At 31.9% G+C, this 20,984-nt stretch overlaps 1 protein-coding gene across 1 annotated transcript in view; it reads left to right on the top strand.

The window, feature by feature from the left end:
• Window positions 1–19,536, top strand: part of LMBRD1 (LMBR1 domain containing 1) — a 77,450-nt gene extending 57,914 nt beyond the window's left edge. Inside the window, exons 10-16 of the mRNA XM_016157602.2 lie at window positions 4,088–4,152; window positions 4,486–4,588; window positions 5,100–5,204; window positions 6,888–7,037; window positions 8,364–8,442; window positions 17,745–17,836; window positions 17,977–19,536. Of these exons, the coding sequence (XP_016013088.1) occupies window positions 4,088–4,152; window positions 4,486–4,588; window positions 5,100–5,204; window positions 6,888–7,037; window positions 8,364–8,442; window positions 17,745–17,836; window positions 17,977–18,093 (711 nt within the window). The 3' untranslated portion in view covers window positions 18,094–19,536. The remainder of the gene's footprint in view (window positions 1–4,087; window positions 4,153–4,485; window positions 4,589–5,099; window positions 5,205–6,887; window positions 7,038–8,363; window positions 8,443–17,744; window positions 17,837–17,976) is intronic.
• The last annotated feature ends 1,448 nt before the right edge of the window (window positions 19,537–20,984 follow it).

Below are 20,984 nucleotides of genomic sequence, written 5' to 3'. Positions count from 1 at the left end.
TTAGATAGATTACATCAGTGGTTAAAACAGCATTTATATATACTACTGAACACATTTCTAAGCATACCACCTAATATTCTTTAAATACTTGATTAAACTCTCCCCTAACAGTAGGACATTGAGCTCATATAACTAATTGGCCTTGGTAAATTATAGATCCATTAGTTTTTAAATATAATTTGAGATTTTACTAGATATATATATATATATCTTTTATATATACCTCTTGCATTTATATAGAAAGTTATAAATTCATGTCCATAATTATATCACATATATTTCTTTCAGACTTTTTGTTATGGTAAAATATACATAACATAAAATTTATCATTTAAATTATTTATACAGGTGTGCATTCAGTGGCATTAAGTATATTCACAGTGTTGTACAACTGTCACCCTGTCCATCTGCAGAATTTTTTTTTTGTCATCCTGAACAGAAATACTGTACCCATTAAACAATAACTCCTCATTTCTCCCTCCCTACCCTGCTCCGTATCACCTAATGACCTCTATTTTGCTTCTGTCTCTCTGAACTTGCCTATTCTAGGAACCCCATATAACTGGAATTATACTATATTTGTCCTTTTTTGTCTGGCTTACTTTACTTTGCATGATGTCTTCAAGATTCATCCATTTGTGGATGTATCAAAATTTCATTCCTTTTTAAGACTGAATAATGTTCCATTGTATATACATATAGCACATTTATTCATTCATTTGTTAGTGGAAATGTGGGTTTTTTTTTTCCCCCCCAACTGTTGGCTATTGTAAATAATGCTGCTATGCTAATTGGTGTACAAGTATCTCTTTGGTTCCCTGCTTTCAATTCTTTTGAGCATATATCTAGAAATGAAATTGGTGTCTCATTTGGCAATTTTGTGTTTAACTTTTTGAGGAACCTAAAAGTTTTCACAGTAGCTGCACAATTTTACATTCCCACCACTAATACACAAGGGTTCTGATTTCTTCACAACCTTGCCAACACTCATTTTCCATTTTTTGATAATAGCCAGCCTTATGGTTGTGAAGTGATATCTCATGGTTTTGATAATTACCTCCCTAATGATTAGTGTTTTCATTGATTATTGGTCATTCTTATATTTTCTTTGGGAAAATGTTTATTCAGGTTCTTTACCCATTTTAAAATTCTGTACGCTTTATTGCTATTAGGAGATTTTTTAATGTCTTGAGTATTAACCCTTTATTAGATATATGATTTGCAAATATTTGTTCCCATTCTTGGGTTGTCTTTTCATTTTGTTGAGAGTGTCCTTTAATATATAAAAGTTTTTAATTTGAATGAAGTCCAGTTTATCTATTTTTTCTTTTGTTGCCTGTGTTTTTGGTCATATCCAAAAAAAATTGCCTGTTAATACATGCAGACCCAGGGAAAAGCCCCAAGACTGAAAATCTACCTCCTTAAGTAGGGAGCAGGGAAAGACTGAAGAAAGAGGCTAGCCACTCTGGTATGATAATTAATAGTTTATTAAGGGAAACTCACATACGGGGCATGCCTTGGGCAGCTGCAAAATGCAGTGGATCCCCATGTTACTTGGGAGGTGCCAAAGAATTATATAGGGCAAAAGTGGGAAATAATCACTGGTATTAGTATGTGAATGCTACCAGGTATGAGAAATTACTTTAATCCTTGACCAGGTCAGGACAACAATCTATTCCAGGAACCAGCACAAAGCAGGAGGCAGAGAAGAGATCCTGATTTATGTTAGAACAAACATAAATCATACAGTTTCTAAGAGGGGTTTGCTAAAAGAAACCTCTCTTTTGGCCCGGATCCAACTCAGAACAACGGTCATGTCATAGAACATTTTCTCCTCTACATTGCCAAATCCAATGCCATGAAGAGTTTTCTTTAAGAGTTTAATAGATTTACATCTTATGTTTAGGTCTTGGATCTATTTTGAGTTAATTTTTATGAAGGATATAATGAAGGTTAAGAGTCTGATTTCATTCTTTTACATGTGGATGTCCTTTTCTCAGCACCATTCATTGAAAAGACTGTTCTTTCCCTATTGAAAGGGCTTGGCATCCTTGTCTAAAATCATTTAACCATATATATGAGGGTTTATTTCTGAGGCCTGCTCTATTGGTTATTATTCTGTCTGTATGCGGGTAATAAATTGTTTTGATAACTGATTCTGTAGATCACTTCAGTAGTATTGTCACTTAACAGTATTTAGCCTTCCAGTCCATAAACATGGATGTTTTTCCATTTATTTATAACTTTAAATAAATGTAGTTATCAGTGTATGTCATTTATCTTCTTGTTTTAATTTATTCCTAAGTATTTTATTCTTTTTCTATAAATGGAATTGTTCTATAAATGGAATTGGTTTTTTATTTTTCAATTTATTTTTTGTATATATATACTTTTAAAAAAATGTTTATTTGAATCAGATCCATAATAAAGAACTAGTGAAATTTGGATGGTTCCACTTCTCTCCCAGCCCTGCAACAAATGAACAAACCTAAACACAATTAAATTTCATAGACTAAGCAAGCAGTGAAATATAATTTTATTACACACTGACAGTGCTTAGTTGTTTTGAAGGTCTGAATATTTTAATTTTTTTACTCATATTTCTGTCATCCTAGAATCCTCTGAAATTGAATATGAATTATTTTTAAAGATGTAGCAGATTTCCTTCCTCAGATAGTAATATTTAAGGCAGGTATGGTTTTTCTTTGTTTTAGACCACACTGTGTGAAAATGCCTAAAGGCAAAGACTGACTCTTTCTAACTGTAGTTTTATTAAATATCTTATTGGTATGCATTTCAGATATTTGCCTGATCACTGTTCATTTGAGAGGTACATTTTGGATTTTAGTGTAGGTGTTTTAATTTAAACCAGAATTGATGTGTTTTGGGTGTTTTATGTTGGTAGTAATTCAGTATTAGTTTCTTTAACCTTATAGGGTCTTTTGTAGAGGTCAGTAACTTTATGGAATGAATATTGAAGTTTATATAAGAGTAAACCCATTTGTAAGTGATCTAACCCATCTCTACATTAGTGCAACAGTGTGGTTAGGTATGTAGAAAAGCTTGGATGGGGACTTAGAAAACAGCAGCTAATCAGTACATGACCTCGACTTTTGTGTGTTTGTGTTTAAGAACAATTTATTGAATATATATTGTTGATTCATCAATGTCGAATTTATGGCCAATAATGGGAAACTCATGCCTGAACAAAGCTTACCTAACACATGTATTTTCTCAGTAATCATGGCCATGGCCTAGTTGTTTCTGGAACTTAGGGAAGACGTCAGGGAAAGATAACCTAGATAATTAGTAACATAGATTTCACCCCTTTATTACAACATTTTATTCCTTAGAAACCCAGTTCCATTAATTTTTTTGCTTATTTTCTACCATTCATAGTATAAAGTTGATACAATAGAAGGAAATGGGTTCCACTGATTACAATGCTTAATACATTTCTTCCCAGAAATATTGTCTTACATGACAGTTTCTTTAGTGCTGCTGGTACTCTAGTTCATGAGTATCATCAGTTAAATAGCCTTTTCTGCGTTGTGGTATAATTATTTATGTATGTAATTGGCATATATAATATACATCATAATATCGGCATATATGTAATATACATATGTAACATACGTACACATCATTACTTCCATGGGAAAATGTTTCAAGTTCCATATTTTAACAACTGGTTAATATAACCTGATGAGTTTCTTTGTTTTGGTTTTTGTGTAAGTGTGTATATTAGCCTGAATCTACTTTTCAGTTAATTTTGAAGTTTATATGTGAGTGTAACTGAATATAAACTTTTTATTTGACCTATCAGTCTCATTTGTTTACTTACTAATGAAGACTTTTAAATGCTTTGTTTTGGGTATGTTTTCTCAAATAATTTCATAATAAAAATTTAGATGACAGATGCCTAACATTATATACTAAATTAAAATGTATCTTGGATCATTTTAGTTAGATCATTGTCATACACTAGCAACTCATATTGAACATAATGATTTTATGCTTTTAATATCTACTTTGGATATCTAATATATTAATGAATTTTTTTTTTTTTTTTTTTTTTTGCTTTTAGATCATTTGGGGAATATTTTTCATCTTAGTTGCATTGCTGTTTGTAATTTCTCTCTTCCTGTCAAAGTAAGTATACTAGACACATTTTCTAAAGCACTTATACAAATCCTATCCTGTTACATATTTTCCATGCTGAATTCCACTATATAGCCTCTTGATCTTACTCTATTTTAAAGTGTTCTACCACATTAATTCAGAAAATGGCTAAAAAGTTCCAGTGATAGATAGTATTTCTTTATTCTTTATTAATTGAACAATATCTGCAAGATATTTAAGTGAGATTTAATTTGTTATCTGAAGTTTTCTTTAACTAATTTGAATTTTCACGCTTGTTATAAATTAACTGAAAATGTAGTTATATAATATATAAAAATCACTTTTTATGATTTTTTGTTTTAGTTTAGATAAAGCTCTTCATTCAGCTGGAATTGATTCTGGTTTCATAATTTTTGGAGCTAACCTGAGTAATCCACTGAATATGCTTTTGCCTTTACTACAAACAGTAAGTAAAAAATCAGTCATTTTATACTCCAGCAAATATTCTCACATGCTGTCAAATTATTATGTTGAAAAAAAACTTATTAATACTCGATAATATATGCTTGTCCCCTCTGCTGATTTGGCTTTTTATTTATATTTAACTTATACATTGATTTGTACTTTAAAGATTTTTATGTTGATATATTGCTACACTCCTAAATTATACATAATTTGACTTGGGAATCATTATAAAACTTAAGGTGAACCTTTCCAAGCAATTCTATTTTTAATTTTGATGTTTTTTATTCCATATTTAAATGCAATTCTTAGCTTAATTTGTGGTAGTAAACAATTTGATATTGGTCTTGTTTTTTGGCAGGTTCTTTATTTTTTGTATTTTCATAGCAGTCTGATCTAAATCATGGTTGAAATTTTAAATATTTGCCAAATATGAATAATGAACTTTTAGTTAATTTTACATGACTTCTAAAGCTCTGCTAATATTGAATTTAATTTTATTCTTTTTTTTTCAGGTTTTCCCTCTTGATTATATTCTTATAACAATTATTATTATGTATTTTATTTTTACTTCAATGGCAGGGATTCGAAATATTGGCATATGGTTCTTTTGGATTAGAGTGAGTATAACAGTATTGTTTTTATTTTTTTTCATTTTGAGCATGATGGTTATTGTAAATTATCTTAAATTTATAATATTGTGATACTAAAAGTGATGGAAAATTGCCTTTTCACTTGATATTAACATAAAAGTGCTTTTGTCTAGAGCGATGAGTCATTTTGCCCCCCCCCCCCCAGATACATTTGAAAATGTCGGGGGACATTTTCAGTTGCTACAACTGGGGGGTGCTGCTGGCACCTACTGGGTAGAGGCCAGGGTTTCTGCTAAACATCCTGCAGTGCACAAGGGAGCCTCCTACAACAAAGACTTTTTTCAGCCCATACTGTCACTAGTTCCAAAGTTGAGAAGCTCTGGTCTAAAAGTTACATTATTTTCTTTAGTGTTTGGCTATATGCAAACACATTGAAGCACAAATGGATGCACTGTAGCTCAAAAGGTGATCTCTCTTACTAGGGGTTAATGACTACTATATGTGATTGGAGAAAGGGTTATTTTCCTCTTATACTCATTTTGAGATAAATTAAGAATTTTAAAATGAATCTATATTAGGTTGAGGCTACTTCAAGCTGTAAGTAAAAGAAAACCCATTTACATAGTCGCTTGAGCTGATGAATGGCTTCTTACTATGGAAAAGGAAAAAAATCTAGTTGCTTTAGTAGCTCAAAAATGTCAAGTCCAACATCTCTGGAGCCCTCTTGGCTTCTCCCTCATTATTGTAATTTGGCTGCTACAACTCCATTTATCCTGTCCCATGTTCCATAAGGAAAAAGTAGATAGGAGGAAGTGGTGGCACCTTTATTAATAAAGCAAGACTTTCTCAGAAATCCCCAGCAGACTTCTACTTTCCTTTCAGTGTTTAATATTTTATCACTGCTAGCCACTACGAGATATAAGGAAGCTGGGAAATTAAACTTTTAGGTGATTCTATCATCATCCCATCTAGAATTAGAGTTCTGTTACTCCGTATTGTACTACAATCAAATAATCAGACAGGTAGGTGATATCTTGGTTGCTGAAATAAAAGTGTACTCTGCCATTGAAATGAAGCAAGTCAACCAGTTCTTTGTATTTGTTAGCATTTGTTTTACTTTCCCTCCAGTACAGATGCATATGAAAATAACTGTAGTCAAATTATCATAAGTTATCCTAAACTAGATTCTATGGCAGAGTATATGAGAATGTCACTGTATTGCATAGAAATGAGTATAAACATATAACATGTCCTTGTGCAGTAATATTATTTAAAAGCACAAATATATTACTAATACTTAGAGTTTAAACTATTTTTTTTAATCTTTCGACAGAATTAGAGGTAATTCATAATTCTTCTTAGCACTATGAACTTTTAATAGATCCTATTACATAAGTTTAGGTTTGTCTGGAAACCTATCATATAAATACTGATATAGTCTCTAGGTCTTCAGTTTTTAATGGATCATATATAGGAGCATTTGGATATAGATGTTTTGCCATGATTTTAAAATAAACAAACCTAAACCTGAAAGCTTTGCAGGGAGAAAATTATTTTTATTATTACTATAATTATTTGGAGTGATTAAGAATTCTTAGTACTTATTTTGAAAAAAAAGGAAATGATTTATTACCCCTATCACATGAGACATAGTACCTTACAAGTAAAATATATTGCTGAAATATTATTATTATCTTTTTTTCTTTCCAGTTATATAAAATCAGAAGAGGTAGAACCAGGCCCCAGGCACTCTTATTTCTTTGCATGATACTTCTGCTCATTGTCCTTCATACTAGCTACATGATTTATAGTCTTGCTCCCCAGTATGTTATGTTTGGAAGCCAAAATTACTTAATAGAGGTAAGTGCAAAATTTAAAACTTTGTTATTTTGATATATTAAAGATATTGATATGTAAAAGCAAATTTTAATTTATGAAGGCTGGCATAAGATACTAGTTCATCAGATTAAATTTAATATTGTTAAAACTAGTTTTTCATTTCATCTTTGAGCATATTTGTATTTGTTTCATATAAATTCTCTTTTAAAGTAACATTGAATTTCATTATAATAGTTACTTAAATGGATCCCATGGTGCTAAGCTACTGAGCTTTTTCTCAGCACTTTATTAAAACTTATAATATTTCCTATAAAATAATATTTTAAGTAATTTTAATAATGTGGCTTCCCAAAAAACAAAATATGTTTGCTCATTGGTAATATGAATACCACAGGAGATACTTTATAAATACTTTATTTGTGGAGAACTGGGTGTTTTTTTTTTTTTTTTTAACATGATGAGTATCCTCTTATCTATAACACTGATTTCTTAATGTTGACTTTTCGAAAGCCAGTTGTGATTCCTAGTTGTAATTATAATTGTAATACAGCTAATTTGGGGTTTTTGATAATTTAAAATATTTTGACCATATCTCATTTAAAATTTATTTCCTTTTCCTAAAATACCTCTTGTTCTACCTCCTAACAATTTAAATCAAATCCATGTTTCAGGGCCTAGTTCAAGCCTTGCCTTAATAGAGTCGTTGTTATTGATTTAGTCTGCAGAATCACTTCTTTTTTATTCTGTATTTCTTTCATTTGTGCTTTAACATGTAATTAGGAACAAAAAATATCTAAGTAGTACATCAAACCCTCAATGAATACCATCAATAATATTGCTAAGTGTTAAAAAGTTAGTTCATTGAAAAATATAAAGTTATAATGTGGGTGGAACAAAGATAAGGCATGAATCATGATGGAGGTACATGAATACCTCGAGTTTAGGAAACACAGGACTGGAAGATCACTCGAATCATATTGCTCACTTGTACCTTTTTATTCTTGCTTCATCTCTTGCACCTAGTTCATTTCACTAAGTCATGCTTATTAAACGCCTTCTATAAGTGCATGAAATTAGATCATGTTTTGCATTTATAAAAGATATTCTTTTCTTGTTCCGCTGTGGACAAATAACTAGGCTCTTTGGGAAGAAGCTTTGTTGTTCAACACAGGACCTAAAGATTGTTGCAAAAAGCTCTCATGTTAAATTTATCTTAAAATTTACCTTTTTGAATATTAGTTAATGTAGTTTAATAGAAAACAGTATAAAGTTTATAATATGATTACTTTGAATCAAAATATAATTTTAATATAATGTTTACATTTTAACCTTATTTCCATCTTTCAGAGCAATATAACTTATGATGACCATAAAAGCAATTCAACCCTTTCTGTGCCAAAGAGATGTGATGCAGATGCCCCTGAAGGTAAAGCAACTCTTAACAGTTGTATTAGAATTTATGATTCTATAAGAGAGGCATTACCTTGCATTTTGCTGTTAATCATTTGATGCACTTGTTTTAATATGTGATGACAAAGGAACTTTGACAAAGAAGAAATCGGTAAGTCTTTTCAATAGAATTTCTTGGTGGTATAAATTATTTTCATTAGGGAAAGGACTATTATAAATTAGTTACTTACAAAGTTACAAAAATAGTTATTATTTATCACATTTACTAGTACAATAAGAAGTCACTCTTAAACGATTCGTTCTTTTTGAAAAACTCAAAGTTTTGGTGGACTCTACAATTCTTAGGACCAAGACTAAAAAGTATTTGTGACCTAGAACAACTTTTAATTCATCCAAGTCTAGTTACTTTAGTTAATAACAATAACATTAATAATAATAGCAGTAACTTTTAAAACATATAATTATGTTACAGGCACTGTACTGAGTGTTTAATGTGTATTCTCACAAAGCCTCTGTGATCCTGTGGTCTTAACCTCTGTGTATATTTAGAGAGTCACTTTCCCCCTTATTTCTGTGCATTAAAGTGATATTTTTCTTTGAATAGTATAGTATTCTGTACTGTTCAAGGATTCCAGATTCATTCTTTAAAAATTTACAAAAGTTTTTTCCTACTTTTGCCTTCAAAGTGCTTTTATTTCAGGGTAAAGCGATATGTCAAATATAGTGTAGTTTTTCATAAATCATTCATGGGTATCATTATGAAGAAGATAAATTCTGATTTTTTTTTTTTTTTAGCAGGGTCAACTATAGAATGATGGAATAATAGGAATAGGCACAGAATACAGGGATAGCGCAGAGGAAGAAGTAATTAATTCTACCTGGAGGGGATCATTGTGGAGTCCTAGTGAAAAAGAAAAGCTATAGAAAATAACAGAGCTGTATTTCAGGGTTAAAGAATAATATATCTGGTATGTGTATCAAGACAAGGCTATCCTAGGCAGAGGGAAAAAATGCACAAATAAAATGATCTTACACTATATGGGTATGTTCTAGAGAATTTAAAACATTATTGTTTTGTTTTTTAAATTATGGGGGTGTAGAGAGTTATCTAGGAAGGAAAAAACAAGATTGCAGAATTAGATGTCAGACACAGAAGGTCATGGAAAGTAAATAAAAAGTCAATAAAGTAGTTTTCTGACTTATTTTTCGTAACTTAATTATAAGTTATACAGAGAATGAATTTGAGCTGAACCCTCCCCACCCCCAAGAATTATACCATCATGTGAGGGTGAAGCAGAAGTTATATTACTTCTAGAAACTAACAGCAGAGTCAGCCTTAGAGTCAAGAACAGGAAGGGAAGAATCACATCCCCCCAAAATTGTAACCACAGACTAGCTCTTTGCCTATCTGCCTTCCAAATACACATCACCAGGGTAAATTTGTTTCACTGGAATCTCAGACTGGCAGTGCTGTAGGCACATGACACAAGTAAATATTTAAAAAACAACAACAAAAAAACTAGAAGAATAAATATACCTTAATTCCAGGCTTCAGGGAATTTCTACTAAGGCGCACAGACTTCAGTCAAATATTCAAGCATACAAGGAAACAAAGCACCATGAAAGAGAGCTAGAAGAAATAGCAGACAGCACAAAGACACTTGCAAAGGCCTAATTTTGGAATTATCAACATGAATTATAGAACAATTAACTATGATAAAAGGAATATGACCAGATCAGACTATTGGCAGGGAACAAAAAACTGTTAAAGAATGAAATTCTAGCAGACTTGTAAATGAACCAGACAATATTTAGAAATAAACATAGAATGATTGAAATTAAACTTAGTTTAAAGAACTATACTTTAAAGCCACAATGAAGTCTCTCCACAGATTGTTTATTAGTTGTAAGAGGAAAAGTAGTAGCTATCATGGCTATATATCAGAGAGACGGGGCAACATCTGTGTTACATATAAACCAGGGCTTGACAAACTTTTTCTGAAAGGACCAGATACTAAATATTTTATTTTTTCTGTGGAGCATATAGTGGTCTTTCATGCTGTTCCACTCTGCCATTGCAACACAACACAGCACATTATGGATGGCTGTATCATCTATGTTCCAGTAGAACTTAAAAAACAAGTGAAAGGGCTAACTTTATCCTTTTGCGTTATAGCTTGCCAACCCCTGAGAATAGACCATAATGAATCCAGGGCAAAGACAAGTCGACAAGAGGCTTCTGCAGTAATCTAAGGGAGAGCTTATGTTAGTGGTGGCAGTGGCAAGAAGTGGTCAGATTGTGGATATATTTTGAAGGTAGAGCTAATAGGATGTGCTAAAGAGCCTGGTATAGGGTATGAGAGAAAGGAGTCAGGGATGATGCCTGTATTTTAAAGATTTAATTAGAAAATGTTGCTTAATATTTTATATTGTACTTTTTATAGTATCTAGAATAATTGTGTTTAAAATCTATTTGTAGCTATTAAGGTTATACCCCCGCCCCTTTTTTTCTTTGTTTTGTTTTTGATATTCTTTCATAAATTGAGAACCAATAAAATAACCTAATAATTTCTCAGTCCCATGATTGGTCAATGCACATTTTCTCACTAGGTTTCCCTTATAACTGAAAGCATGTGTGTCATAATATGATATATAGAGTTAGGGCACTATTTCATGGGCAAGGATGAAAGCCAGCCAAAGAAAAATGTTAGCCTGTTACTTGTCTGTGGGTAGCTCTAAATGGGACTTATCAATCCTGTGAAAGTAATATATAGAGCTTCACCTTATTTTGATAATGTGTTTGTAAAAGTGTTTAAAATTCATAGTTCTTAGGGAAGACAAGCTATTAGATAAGGACTACTATTACATTACCATTCTTCAGAGCACAGTTACATTCATTTACTCTTTCTCCACGCCTCGTAAGTTGCTAAGGGTTTCAGAAGCTATTGTCATGACTCTCACATGTCATTTAAATTAGATCTCACATGAATTGCTGTACTTTTTAACTAGTGCTCTACTAGTTAACGCTATACAGTACTGTTAACTTAATTGTTCTGAAGCATTGATTATCACTGTCACGTGCATCAGAACCTCTTGGAAGGCTTGCTAAACATAGATTGCACAATTTTTATTCAGTGTAATGGTGAAACTCGAATTTTCTGATAGTTCCAGTCTGGGAAGCAGACAATGGAAACCATGTTTCTGAAGTGCTCTAATAATGCCTTTCCTCCAATAGAAACTTTAAGTACTTCCCCCTCAGCATCTGATTAATTCACTCTAAGATTGAAGGATTACTGCTATTTTCATTATTCAGAATCCTGACCATCTTACAAGGTTTATTTCAAACCTGACCCTCTTTTGAACCTCCAAACATGTGCATAGTCTCTTTTTTTCTATTGAATTCCCATAACATTATATTTCTTATGATATCACCTTACTCTGTCTTAATTTATAGTCATTTATATATCTTATCTCTATCCTTCTCTTTTATAGTAATGTAAGCTCCTATTGAACCATGTTTTTTTATTTTTCTCTTTTTGAAAAATGTTAGTAAAGTAACATAGGATATTAATATAGCTAATATTTGTAACTTCTTGCTCACTTTATATGTTGGGCGAAACTCATTGTATTTACCTTCTTTTAAGTACCTACTGACTTCCGTTTCTTATTTGGATCAATTGCTTTCTAATTCTGCTGCTCAGCTCTAATGTTATGATTTCTGTTCACTGGGGCTTCTGACGCATTATAAACCCTATCTCCTTTCTTGATTTCTTCTACCAGGCCCTTAGTTTTGTTAGAATTTTTTTTTTTTAAAGCAATGCTTTCATGAAATACATATCTGAAAATTCCTTGTATATCTGAAACTTATTTTGTTCTCAAAATTGATACAATTGATGGGTAATTTGATTGTACTTAGGATTCTGCACAATAAATCATTTCTTTTAGAACTTTAAAGGTATTGCATCATCTGTCTTTCATTTTTATCTGGTGAGAAATCTAATGCCAGCCTTTCTACTTGTGAAACTAACTCGTAGTTTCTCTTTTCTCCATTTTCCCTTTGGGAAGCAGTTGAATATCTTCAGTTGATCATCTGTGTCATTCCATATTTCACATTTTCTGCCTATCATATTACTCTAGATTCTTTGATGTGTATCAAGCTTTATCTTCAAACTATATCTTGAATTTTTTATTTCATATAACAAATTCTTATTTTTCTTGAGTACTTTATTGTTATTCTTTTTCAAGCATCATTATTTATGGATGCAATAGCTAAAGGTACTAGACATTTTTCTTAATGATTTTTTAAGTAAAATTACAATTTTGTTTATCTTAGAACAATTTTGTTTGTCTTGTTATTTCTACTCACTGGTAGTTTTCTGTATATATCTGATACAGTTTTATATTCATCAAACATAATAAAACTATTTCCTTTAAAATTTCTACGATTTTTAATTTTCACCATTTTTTTCTTTTTACCCAGCTCCCTTGGTGAGATTTGATAAAACATTGATTTAACTGTATGCCATTTCTTAAATTTTAATATAAATACACAACTTGGTTTTTATTACAAATTTTAATTTTTCTGCCTCCCCCATTCTTATTTGGATGTATGTTGTTAATTTCTCAGATCTTTTTATGTGTATATATTTCATGTGCTATAAATCCATTTGAAAATAAAACCATGATTAACTGGGATTTTACTTCCAAACACCTTTCAGATCTAGTCTTCCTTTCTATCTCAGCAGCTCGTGTTTTTCACTTAGATTGTCTTCTGACTCTGAACCTCTTTCTACTTACTCTCAATTTCTACTACCAGTCTACACTCCATTCATGTAATTTCCTTTCTGAAAATGATTTGATAAATAATTTCTAATCATGTCACAATAACTCCAAACTCCTTAGTCTGTATACAATTAAGATTTATATATCTATTATAAAAATTAAGTAGTAGCCAAACCTTAATCAGAAACCAAAGTTAGTATAATCATAGAAAACCATGAAAATGAAGTGGCACTCTAAATAGTCCAGTCTTCTGTCAGCTTGTCACTAGTCAAACAAAATATTTGCTTTAAAATTTATTCACCGTGATACATGAATTTTCTCAAATGCCCTCTATATATGCATATGTATTGTAAAGATTCATTTTATAAATAAAGCACAAATATAGAATGTAATTCTAAGTTGATTTCAAGTGAAGGTGTAATATGATAACCTAATCGTGGTTGAAATCAACACTGAATGTTGTTTTTAAACACATTTAAAGTAGAAGGTGCTGTTTATCATACTTAATAACCAATGTTATCAGAGTGTCAAGTATATCAGCAATGACATACAAGTAGTCTAAAAGCAAACAAGAAATATATAACATAAAATTTATTGAGTATATTTAAAAAGGTTGCTATTACATGAAAAACTAATTTAATTAGACTTTCTATTATCTTACTAGTGAGAAGAGCTGGAGAGAGGGTGGTAGTAGCAAGATTCAAAAGTCTTTTGATTTTATTCATGTACTACAGGTGCTCTTTCTAAGCTCTCAAAATTTTTATCATTTTTGTATGGCCACCTTGTCATCAGGAAAGAAAATTTTTATCTGAGTCCCTATTTTTAGTTTTTCATTGTTAACATACTCTTTAGTTTAATTGGAGCTTTTATATGTCCTTTTTAGGAACAGCAGTCAGAAGTCTCCTGTACACTTTGATTTTAGAACACAGTCCCTAAATGAAACATCTAGCAATTTAAATTTACTTTGAAGGTCAAACCAAGTTCAAAATACTTATTTATAATTTTTAAGGTAACTTTAGAAAGACATCTATAGATCTAGATATTCGTGATTCAGGTGAGCAGCTGGACAGTGGCAGATGGTGAGGAGAGAAGCCCCCCACCATTTAATCAGTTTCTAATCACTGCTGGAATATAAAATATATGCATGGGGCTTATTAGCCAAAATTCTTCTGTGGACATATGCTACTTTATATAAATATAAATATGTATATGTATAAAGATAACTATAAAGAGCTGTTAAATTCTCTCTGTGTGTGGATTTGTGGTCTATTGCACTAAAAATGATTTTACCTTAGTATATTACTTTAGAAGGCTTGTATCAAATCTACAACCTTGGAAAATGGTAAACATGTAGAGCAATGTGACAGGAAAATTATTTAAGATATGTTTTTTTGTGACAGGCAAAAGAATCAGTGGGTATAAGCCAATTTAAAATGTCACTGAGTGGTTTATTAGACCTCTGGGGAAAATGATTTGATTTTACTTGGTTCTGCCAGCTCAGCCTCTGTCTTGTAATCTCTGTTCTGGCCCTGAAATTTCTAATTTAGTCAACTTCTGACTCCTAAAATATCTTTACGTATGGAAATGAGTAATAAAACTTGTATTTTTAAAGTTTAGAATGTTAGCAATGTTGAGGAAGTTGAATGACTTTTTTCAAATGGCCTTATACCTGTACAGTGGAACTTGTGTAACAATTAAGCCATGGAAGATACTGTTCTCGTTTTTATAATAATTGTGAACAGGCATTTTAGCATAAATCATAGCCTGTCCCGCTCTTCATTTTGAAATATTCGCATTGATTATTTTTATTTTAAGATATATAGCTATTTAGCAAATATCCTGTTACTAAATTATACACATTTGAATTTTACCAAATCCAGTTGTATCTGTTTTGGCTATAGAGACAGAAGAATAGTCATGATATTATAACTGCTTAATGCCTAAGCAGTTATTTTCTATACTGCTATTGGACATATACTTCTGAAATCTTAAGATTAGTTATTTTTCTTGCTACCATTTGAGCACCTCTTGAGAACCGTGTTCTTTATCGTGGGTTCAGTTATACCTTGAAGAGAAAAAAAGAAGAAAATTAATATTAACTGTCCTCTTGCATGGAGATTGGAATTACAGTTGGCCCTCCGGGTTTCACATCCATGGATTCAACCAACTGTGGATCAAAAATAATTTGAAGGAAAAAAAAATGCCAGAAAGTTCTAAAATTCAAAACTTGAATTTGCCTTGTGCTGAGCCCATGTGAATGTTGTGATATGTAGGTATACCCTGCTATAAGCTGTATGGAAATGCAGGTTATATGCAAGTACTGTGCCCTTTCATATAAGAGACTTGAGCATCCCAGACTTTGGTATCTGGAGGGGTCCTGGAACCAATCTTCAGTTTTTACCAAGGGACAAGTGTACCTTATTTGGTCTTTAGAATGACCCTGCAAGGAAATACGATGATACCATCATTTTACAAACACAGAGTTTCAGCAGTTCAGGTTTGCTTCTTCACATGGTAGAGAAGGAGCCAAATGATACTTGATACCAAGTCTTTTAGACCAGAGTCTGGGCTCTTACTTCTCCATGCTGGACATTTTAGTTATACTTCCATTTTCACAACATATTCAAGTGTGTTTTTTTGACACCTTTGGGATCTTGGCATATTTTAGTCAAAAGAAATTAGAAAACATATTATTTAGCAATATGATTTTTAAATAAAATACCCCTTTTTGAAATTTGGTTTACTTCAACAGTCATTGAATATGAATGCCAGGTACTCTTATAGGTTCTTTGGAATACTCAGGCTTATCTAACAGAAAAAGTGATTAATCGAATAGTTATATTGCTATGAAGAAAGTTCTATAATAGAGGTAAGAATAAAATGTTGAGGGAGCAGAGTAAATGGCTAGTGAATTTCCTATCTAGGAAATTCCTGCTAGACTGAACTCCCAGTACCCAGTGTAAAGCTGTAATCCTGGGTGCTAGTAACTGTAGGACTGAAGGAAACATTTGCTCAGCCACTGCTGCTTGAAGCCTTTTTGGTTTTCCTTAAGGAGCTTTTGAATATTTTTTTCTAGATTTTTCTGTTGAGAAAGAGAGCAAAGAATATGAACAAGGCTCCTGGGGGATCAGTAGATCAGCATTAGATCGGTGGTCCTTCCTTACGAAACGAAGAGGTTGCTTCTCTATTAAACTGCATGTTTTCCTGCCAGAAAAAGGCTGCTTTGTACAGTTTGGTATAGAGCAATAGAAGTACAGTGGAAGGGATTAGAATGTATAAGATTTAGATAATCTAAATATTTATAAAACATCTAAAGCTTTACATAACAGGTCTTGTATTTGGATAAAATACAAACTACTGCTACTTTTCAGAAACTGTATGACAGCCAAAAAAATAAAATGTATTAGATTCCTTGTGTAATAAACTGGACTACAAAATTCACAGCTCAATTTGATATTTTAAGAGAAACTAGCACTTATCTGTTGAAGCTGAGAAGAAAGTTCACAAAATTAGAAATCAACAGTGTAGTTTCTTAGTCAGCAATAGGGTATGAAATTGATCTCCTAATTGCATGTAGAATTTTTTGCCACTGTTCATTTTGGATAAAAATATTCATAAAGTGTAATTTTTTGTAATTAATAGACTGAAAAGAAATTGCCTCCTAAGATAAAGAGTTTCTTCTGTAATGAATAAAGACCTAGAAATCCTACATTAGCTGCAGCATATATAATTTTGGTCTACATTATACTGTGCTGCGCAGACCTTCCTGAATGGTTTTAATAAACATCCCTAGACATCATTTACAAGGTATATGTCAAGATATATAGAAGACTTTATAACCTAATAGGAATAATGTATTAGGGTAAAACCAGTATGGAGTCTGACGTAAATATCAAATAACCAATCTACCACTTTCCCTTTAAGGAACATTTTTTTTTTTTGGAAGAAAAAAATACATGATTTTTTTTTAATTCAATCTGTAATGCTACATAAAGTTTAAGTAGTAAGCATATCAATAAATAATGATTATTATATTTTTTGGAAGCAGCAGCCATCTTTTTGTAAAAAGCAAAAAAAAAGCTCAAAAACGCTCTCAAGTTTGAGCTGTCCTGGTAATTGGATTCTTAGAAAAGTACAGCTTAATACTAACCACATCTGATTACTTTGTTCATTTTTTTTTTTTTTTTTAGTGTTCATCTGGAAAACTTTTGTTTTCAAACATGTCTGGCACTCCTGGTTAAAATTCTTTTTCTATTTCAAATAAATTGAATTCGCCAATATAATTTTTTTATACTTAAGAGCTGGGATTATTGGTGGCATTCATTTTTTAAAACATGTTATATTAGTTGGTAATTTAAACTATAGAAAGGTGATTAAAAGAGTGGGCTTATAGACAGGCCTAGATTTCAGTCTAATCTCTAACAGTTACTGTTTGACTTTGGTCATTAGTTTTAGTTAATAACTCTTAGATATATTATTAATAGTATATTTCAAGAGAGAAATTATCTCACAATAGTTTTATATTTGCTTTTATAGATCAGTGTACTGTTACCCGGACATACCTTTTTCTTCACAAGTTCTGGTTTTTTAGTGCCGCATATTATTTTGGTAACTGGGCCTTTCTTGGGGTAAGTATGAGAATCCCAGGGGTGATTTGACACTTAGTAAGTGGGCTGTTTGTATCATAGTAATGCCATTAGATTTTAAATTTATTACTTTCTGAATGATTTTAGATTTGAGAAATAACATAGATTATTTAAATTTACAGGTATTCTTGATTGGATTAATTGTATCCTGTTGTAAAGGAAAAAAATCAGTGATCGAAGGAGTTGATGAAGATGATTCAGACATAAGTGATGATGAGCCCTCTGTCTATTCAGCTTGACAGTCTTCTGTCTTGAAGGTTTTATAAAGATGATTGGAATATCTCATGCATTTTTAAAGTGTTAAACTACATTAAGATGAACTGACTAGCTTTCATCAGAAATGGGAGCATGGCTATTAAAAAACTATATTTTTTATGTTTTCTGAAGTAACATTATTGTATCATAGATTAACATTTAAAATTGCTATAATGCTATGTAAATATAAAACTACCAGCTTCGTGAGGGAATGTTTGTGGAAATTTTTTTTCTCTAATATATATTAGTGTTAAATTGATCAAAAATCTTCCAGAATTGATTTCCCTCGTCACTTTTTAAAAACATAATAAATCACTTGTATTTGTGCCTTTGGATCTCTAGAGTAATGTGGAATTTTTAAGTGTATATAACTGATTGTCAAAATAACATAATATAGCTGATAAATAAATGTTATCCCCTCATGCAACTTGTTTCCTATTTTCCACTTTAAATCATTAGTGCCGTTCAAATAGGTTTCATGAACAGATTTCAGGCTACTTGATGTACATATTATGATTCTTGAAATAAAATACCATTACGTTTCTGAAAAAGACTTAGGAATTAACAATCAATCCCCACTTCACTCTTCTCTTCCTAAATTTTTGTGCCACATTGCTCTGTTTCGATTCTTTGTCTCTCTAGATATACCTGCACAGCCTTCACATTTGGCTTTTTCATGTACTCTTTAAATGTTATTCACCAAGATTAGATTTCCTTCTGTTATTTACTCTTTTTTTTTTTTCTAGACAATCTCATATACCCTTGGTTTCCATCTATATTATTCTATCCTAAGCTCTGAACTTAGTACCTAGAAATTACTACTTCAATTTCAGCATGTTGGAAATTGAACTCTTCACTTTTCTGGAAACACCAGGCCTCCTTCTGTATTTGTTTTTTGACAAGTGGCACCAACACATACCTGATTACCTAAACCAAAAATCAAGTAGACCTCATCAAGTCATGTTGATTTCTACTTCCTAAGTGTCCTTCCATTTGTCCCCTATTCTCTATTCTTAGTGTCACGCGCCATGTTATGGACTGAAGTGTCCCCCAGAATTTTTTTGATGTCGTAACCCCCCAATATCTGATGACTATATTTAGAGATAAGGTCTTTTTAAAGAGGTAATTAAGGAAAAGTGAGACTATCAGGTGGAACCCTAATCCAATATTACTGTCACCTCTACATCAAGAGGAAGAGACATCCGGGATGTACGCACACAGAGAAAAGACCATGTGAAGACATAGCCGTAAGGAAGCCAGCCACATGAAGAGAGCCCTCTGCAGAATCCAACCCTACCAGCACATTGATCTTGGACTTCTAGCCTCCATAACTATGAGAAAATAAATTTATATTGTGTAAGTTACAGTCTGTGGTATTTTGTTAAAGCACCCCGAGCAGACCAATAAACACTGATTCTTGAACTTTCTCACTGGATTTTCTACCAAGTCTTGACTCCTGTCACTCTTTCAAGAACAGTGAAAATACAAATCATTATTTTATTTATTTGCTGTGAAAGGTTCTGTTATTTTAGAATGAAATCTATAAGTCATCACATAATGTATAAGGTCTTTCTGGTGTGTTTCTTATCCAGATTTCCCTACTGTCTTCACACTGTTTATATGAGCCAAACTAACAAATACATCACCGTTATCCAAATGGCTCTGATTTCTCACATCCTCACTCTGTTGAACAGTTCTCTGCCTATGGTGCGCTTCCCTTCCTTTTGTCTCCTAAGAAAATATTGTTCAAATCTCAACCTTAACATTATCTCCTCAGATACCCCACCTATAAGATTCCCAGGCAAAGGTAGATGCTGTCTTTTTCCTACTTATATGGCACCCTGTACAGTATGTTAACCATTTACTGCTTTCGTGTCTGCAAGTCCTGGAACACACATCGTTATTTTTTCAACTTCATCCCTGGTGCTAGAACAGCTCCATTGTATATGGCCTCAGTTGACAGGTGAGTTTGCTAGTTAGAAACTTTAAGTATGAATACATGGTTTAAGCCTATATAAACTGCATTTAGATCAAGGTGAATGTATATTTCATCTTCTAAGATTTATTTTACTACCTAGTTTAGAAGTATTATATTTGTCTTGAATACTACATATACATTTATTATTTCTAGCAATGGTTGGTTTTTGTTAGACTAACCTGTTAGGTTTTTATTTTGGCAGTTGTATTTTTTAAATATATTTTTTTCTTAGTTAAACATTTGCTTCCTGCCTATTTATAAGTTTTATTCTAACCAAGTTTTTTCCCCCTCCCAGTCTTGTGGAATGACTTTAATTTTATATTTTCATGAAGCCGATTTGTGACTTCCACTAATGAAGAACATATATCCTTTGAAGTCCTCTGAAAGTGCCTAATTTAGAGATCATCCAGAGTGATGGCTCTCTAAAAAGTCAAGGCCCTTGTGTTTCATGAAAACTACAAATTGATCAATTTATGCAGCTATGCAGCAAGGTATGGGCAAAATGAAGATTCTGGATCTAACATCTATCTTAGTGCCACTATACCAAAGAAAATGAAAATGCATATTGCATTAAAAAAAATAAGGACAAGAAAGGCAAGAGCTCCAGGAAAACAACAAGCAACAGAAGAAAATATTTAAATATTTTCAAGGTATACTCCTCAACTCTTCAGTTAATGCTATATGCATAGTTATAGTAATATACTTAGAATTAATCCATAGAGCTCAGTAGACATTGTAGCACTGAATGTCTATATTAACCATGACAGTGTAAAAGGACAATTGATAAAAATTGGAACATTGAAGGAGGACAGGGAAAACTGAAGGGGAAAAATATCCTCACTTTATGTGTGACAGGTGAGGAGGGACATGAGAAATCAAGAGAAACTGTCAGGAAGC

This window comes from Rousettus aegyptiacus, unplaced genomic scaffold (assembly GCF_014176215.1).
Source record: "Rousettus aegyptiacus isolate mRouAeg1 unplaced genomic scaffold, mRouAeg1.p scaffold_m13_p_1, whole genome shotgun sequence".
NCBI lineage: Eukaryota > Metazoa > Chordata > Mammalia > Chiroptera > Pteropodidae > Rousettus > Rousettus aegyptiacus.
This window is presented reverse-complemented; position numbering and strand designations above follow the sequence as displayed.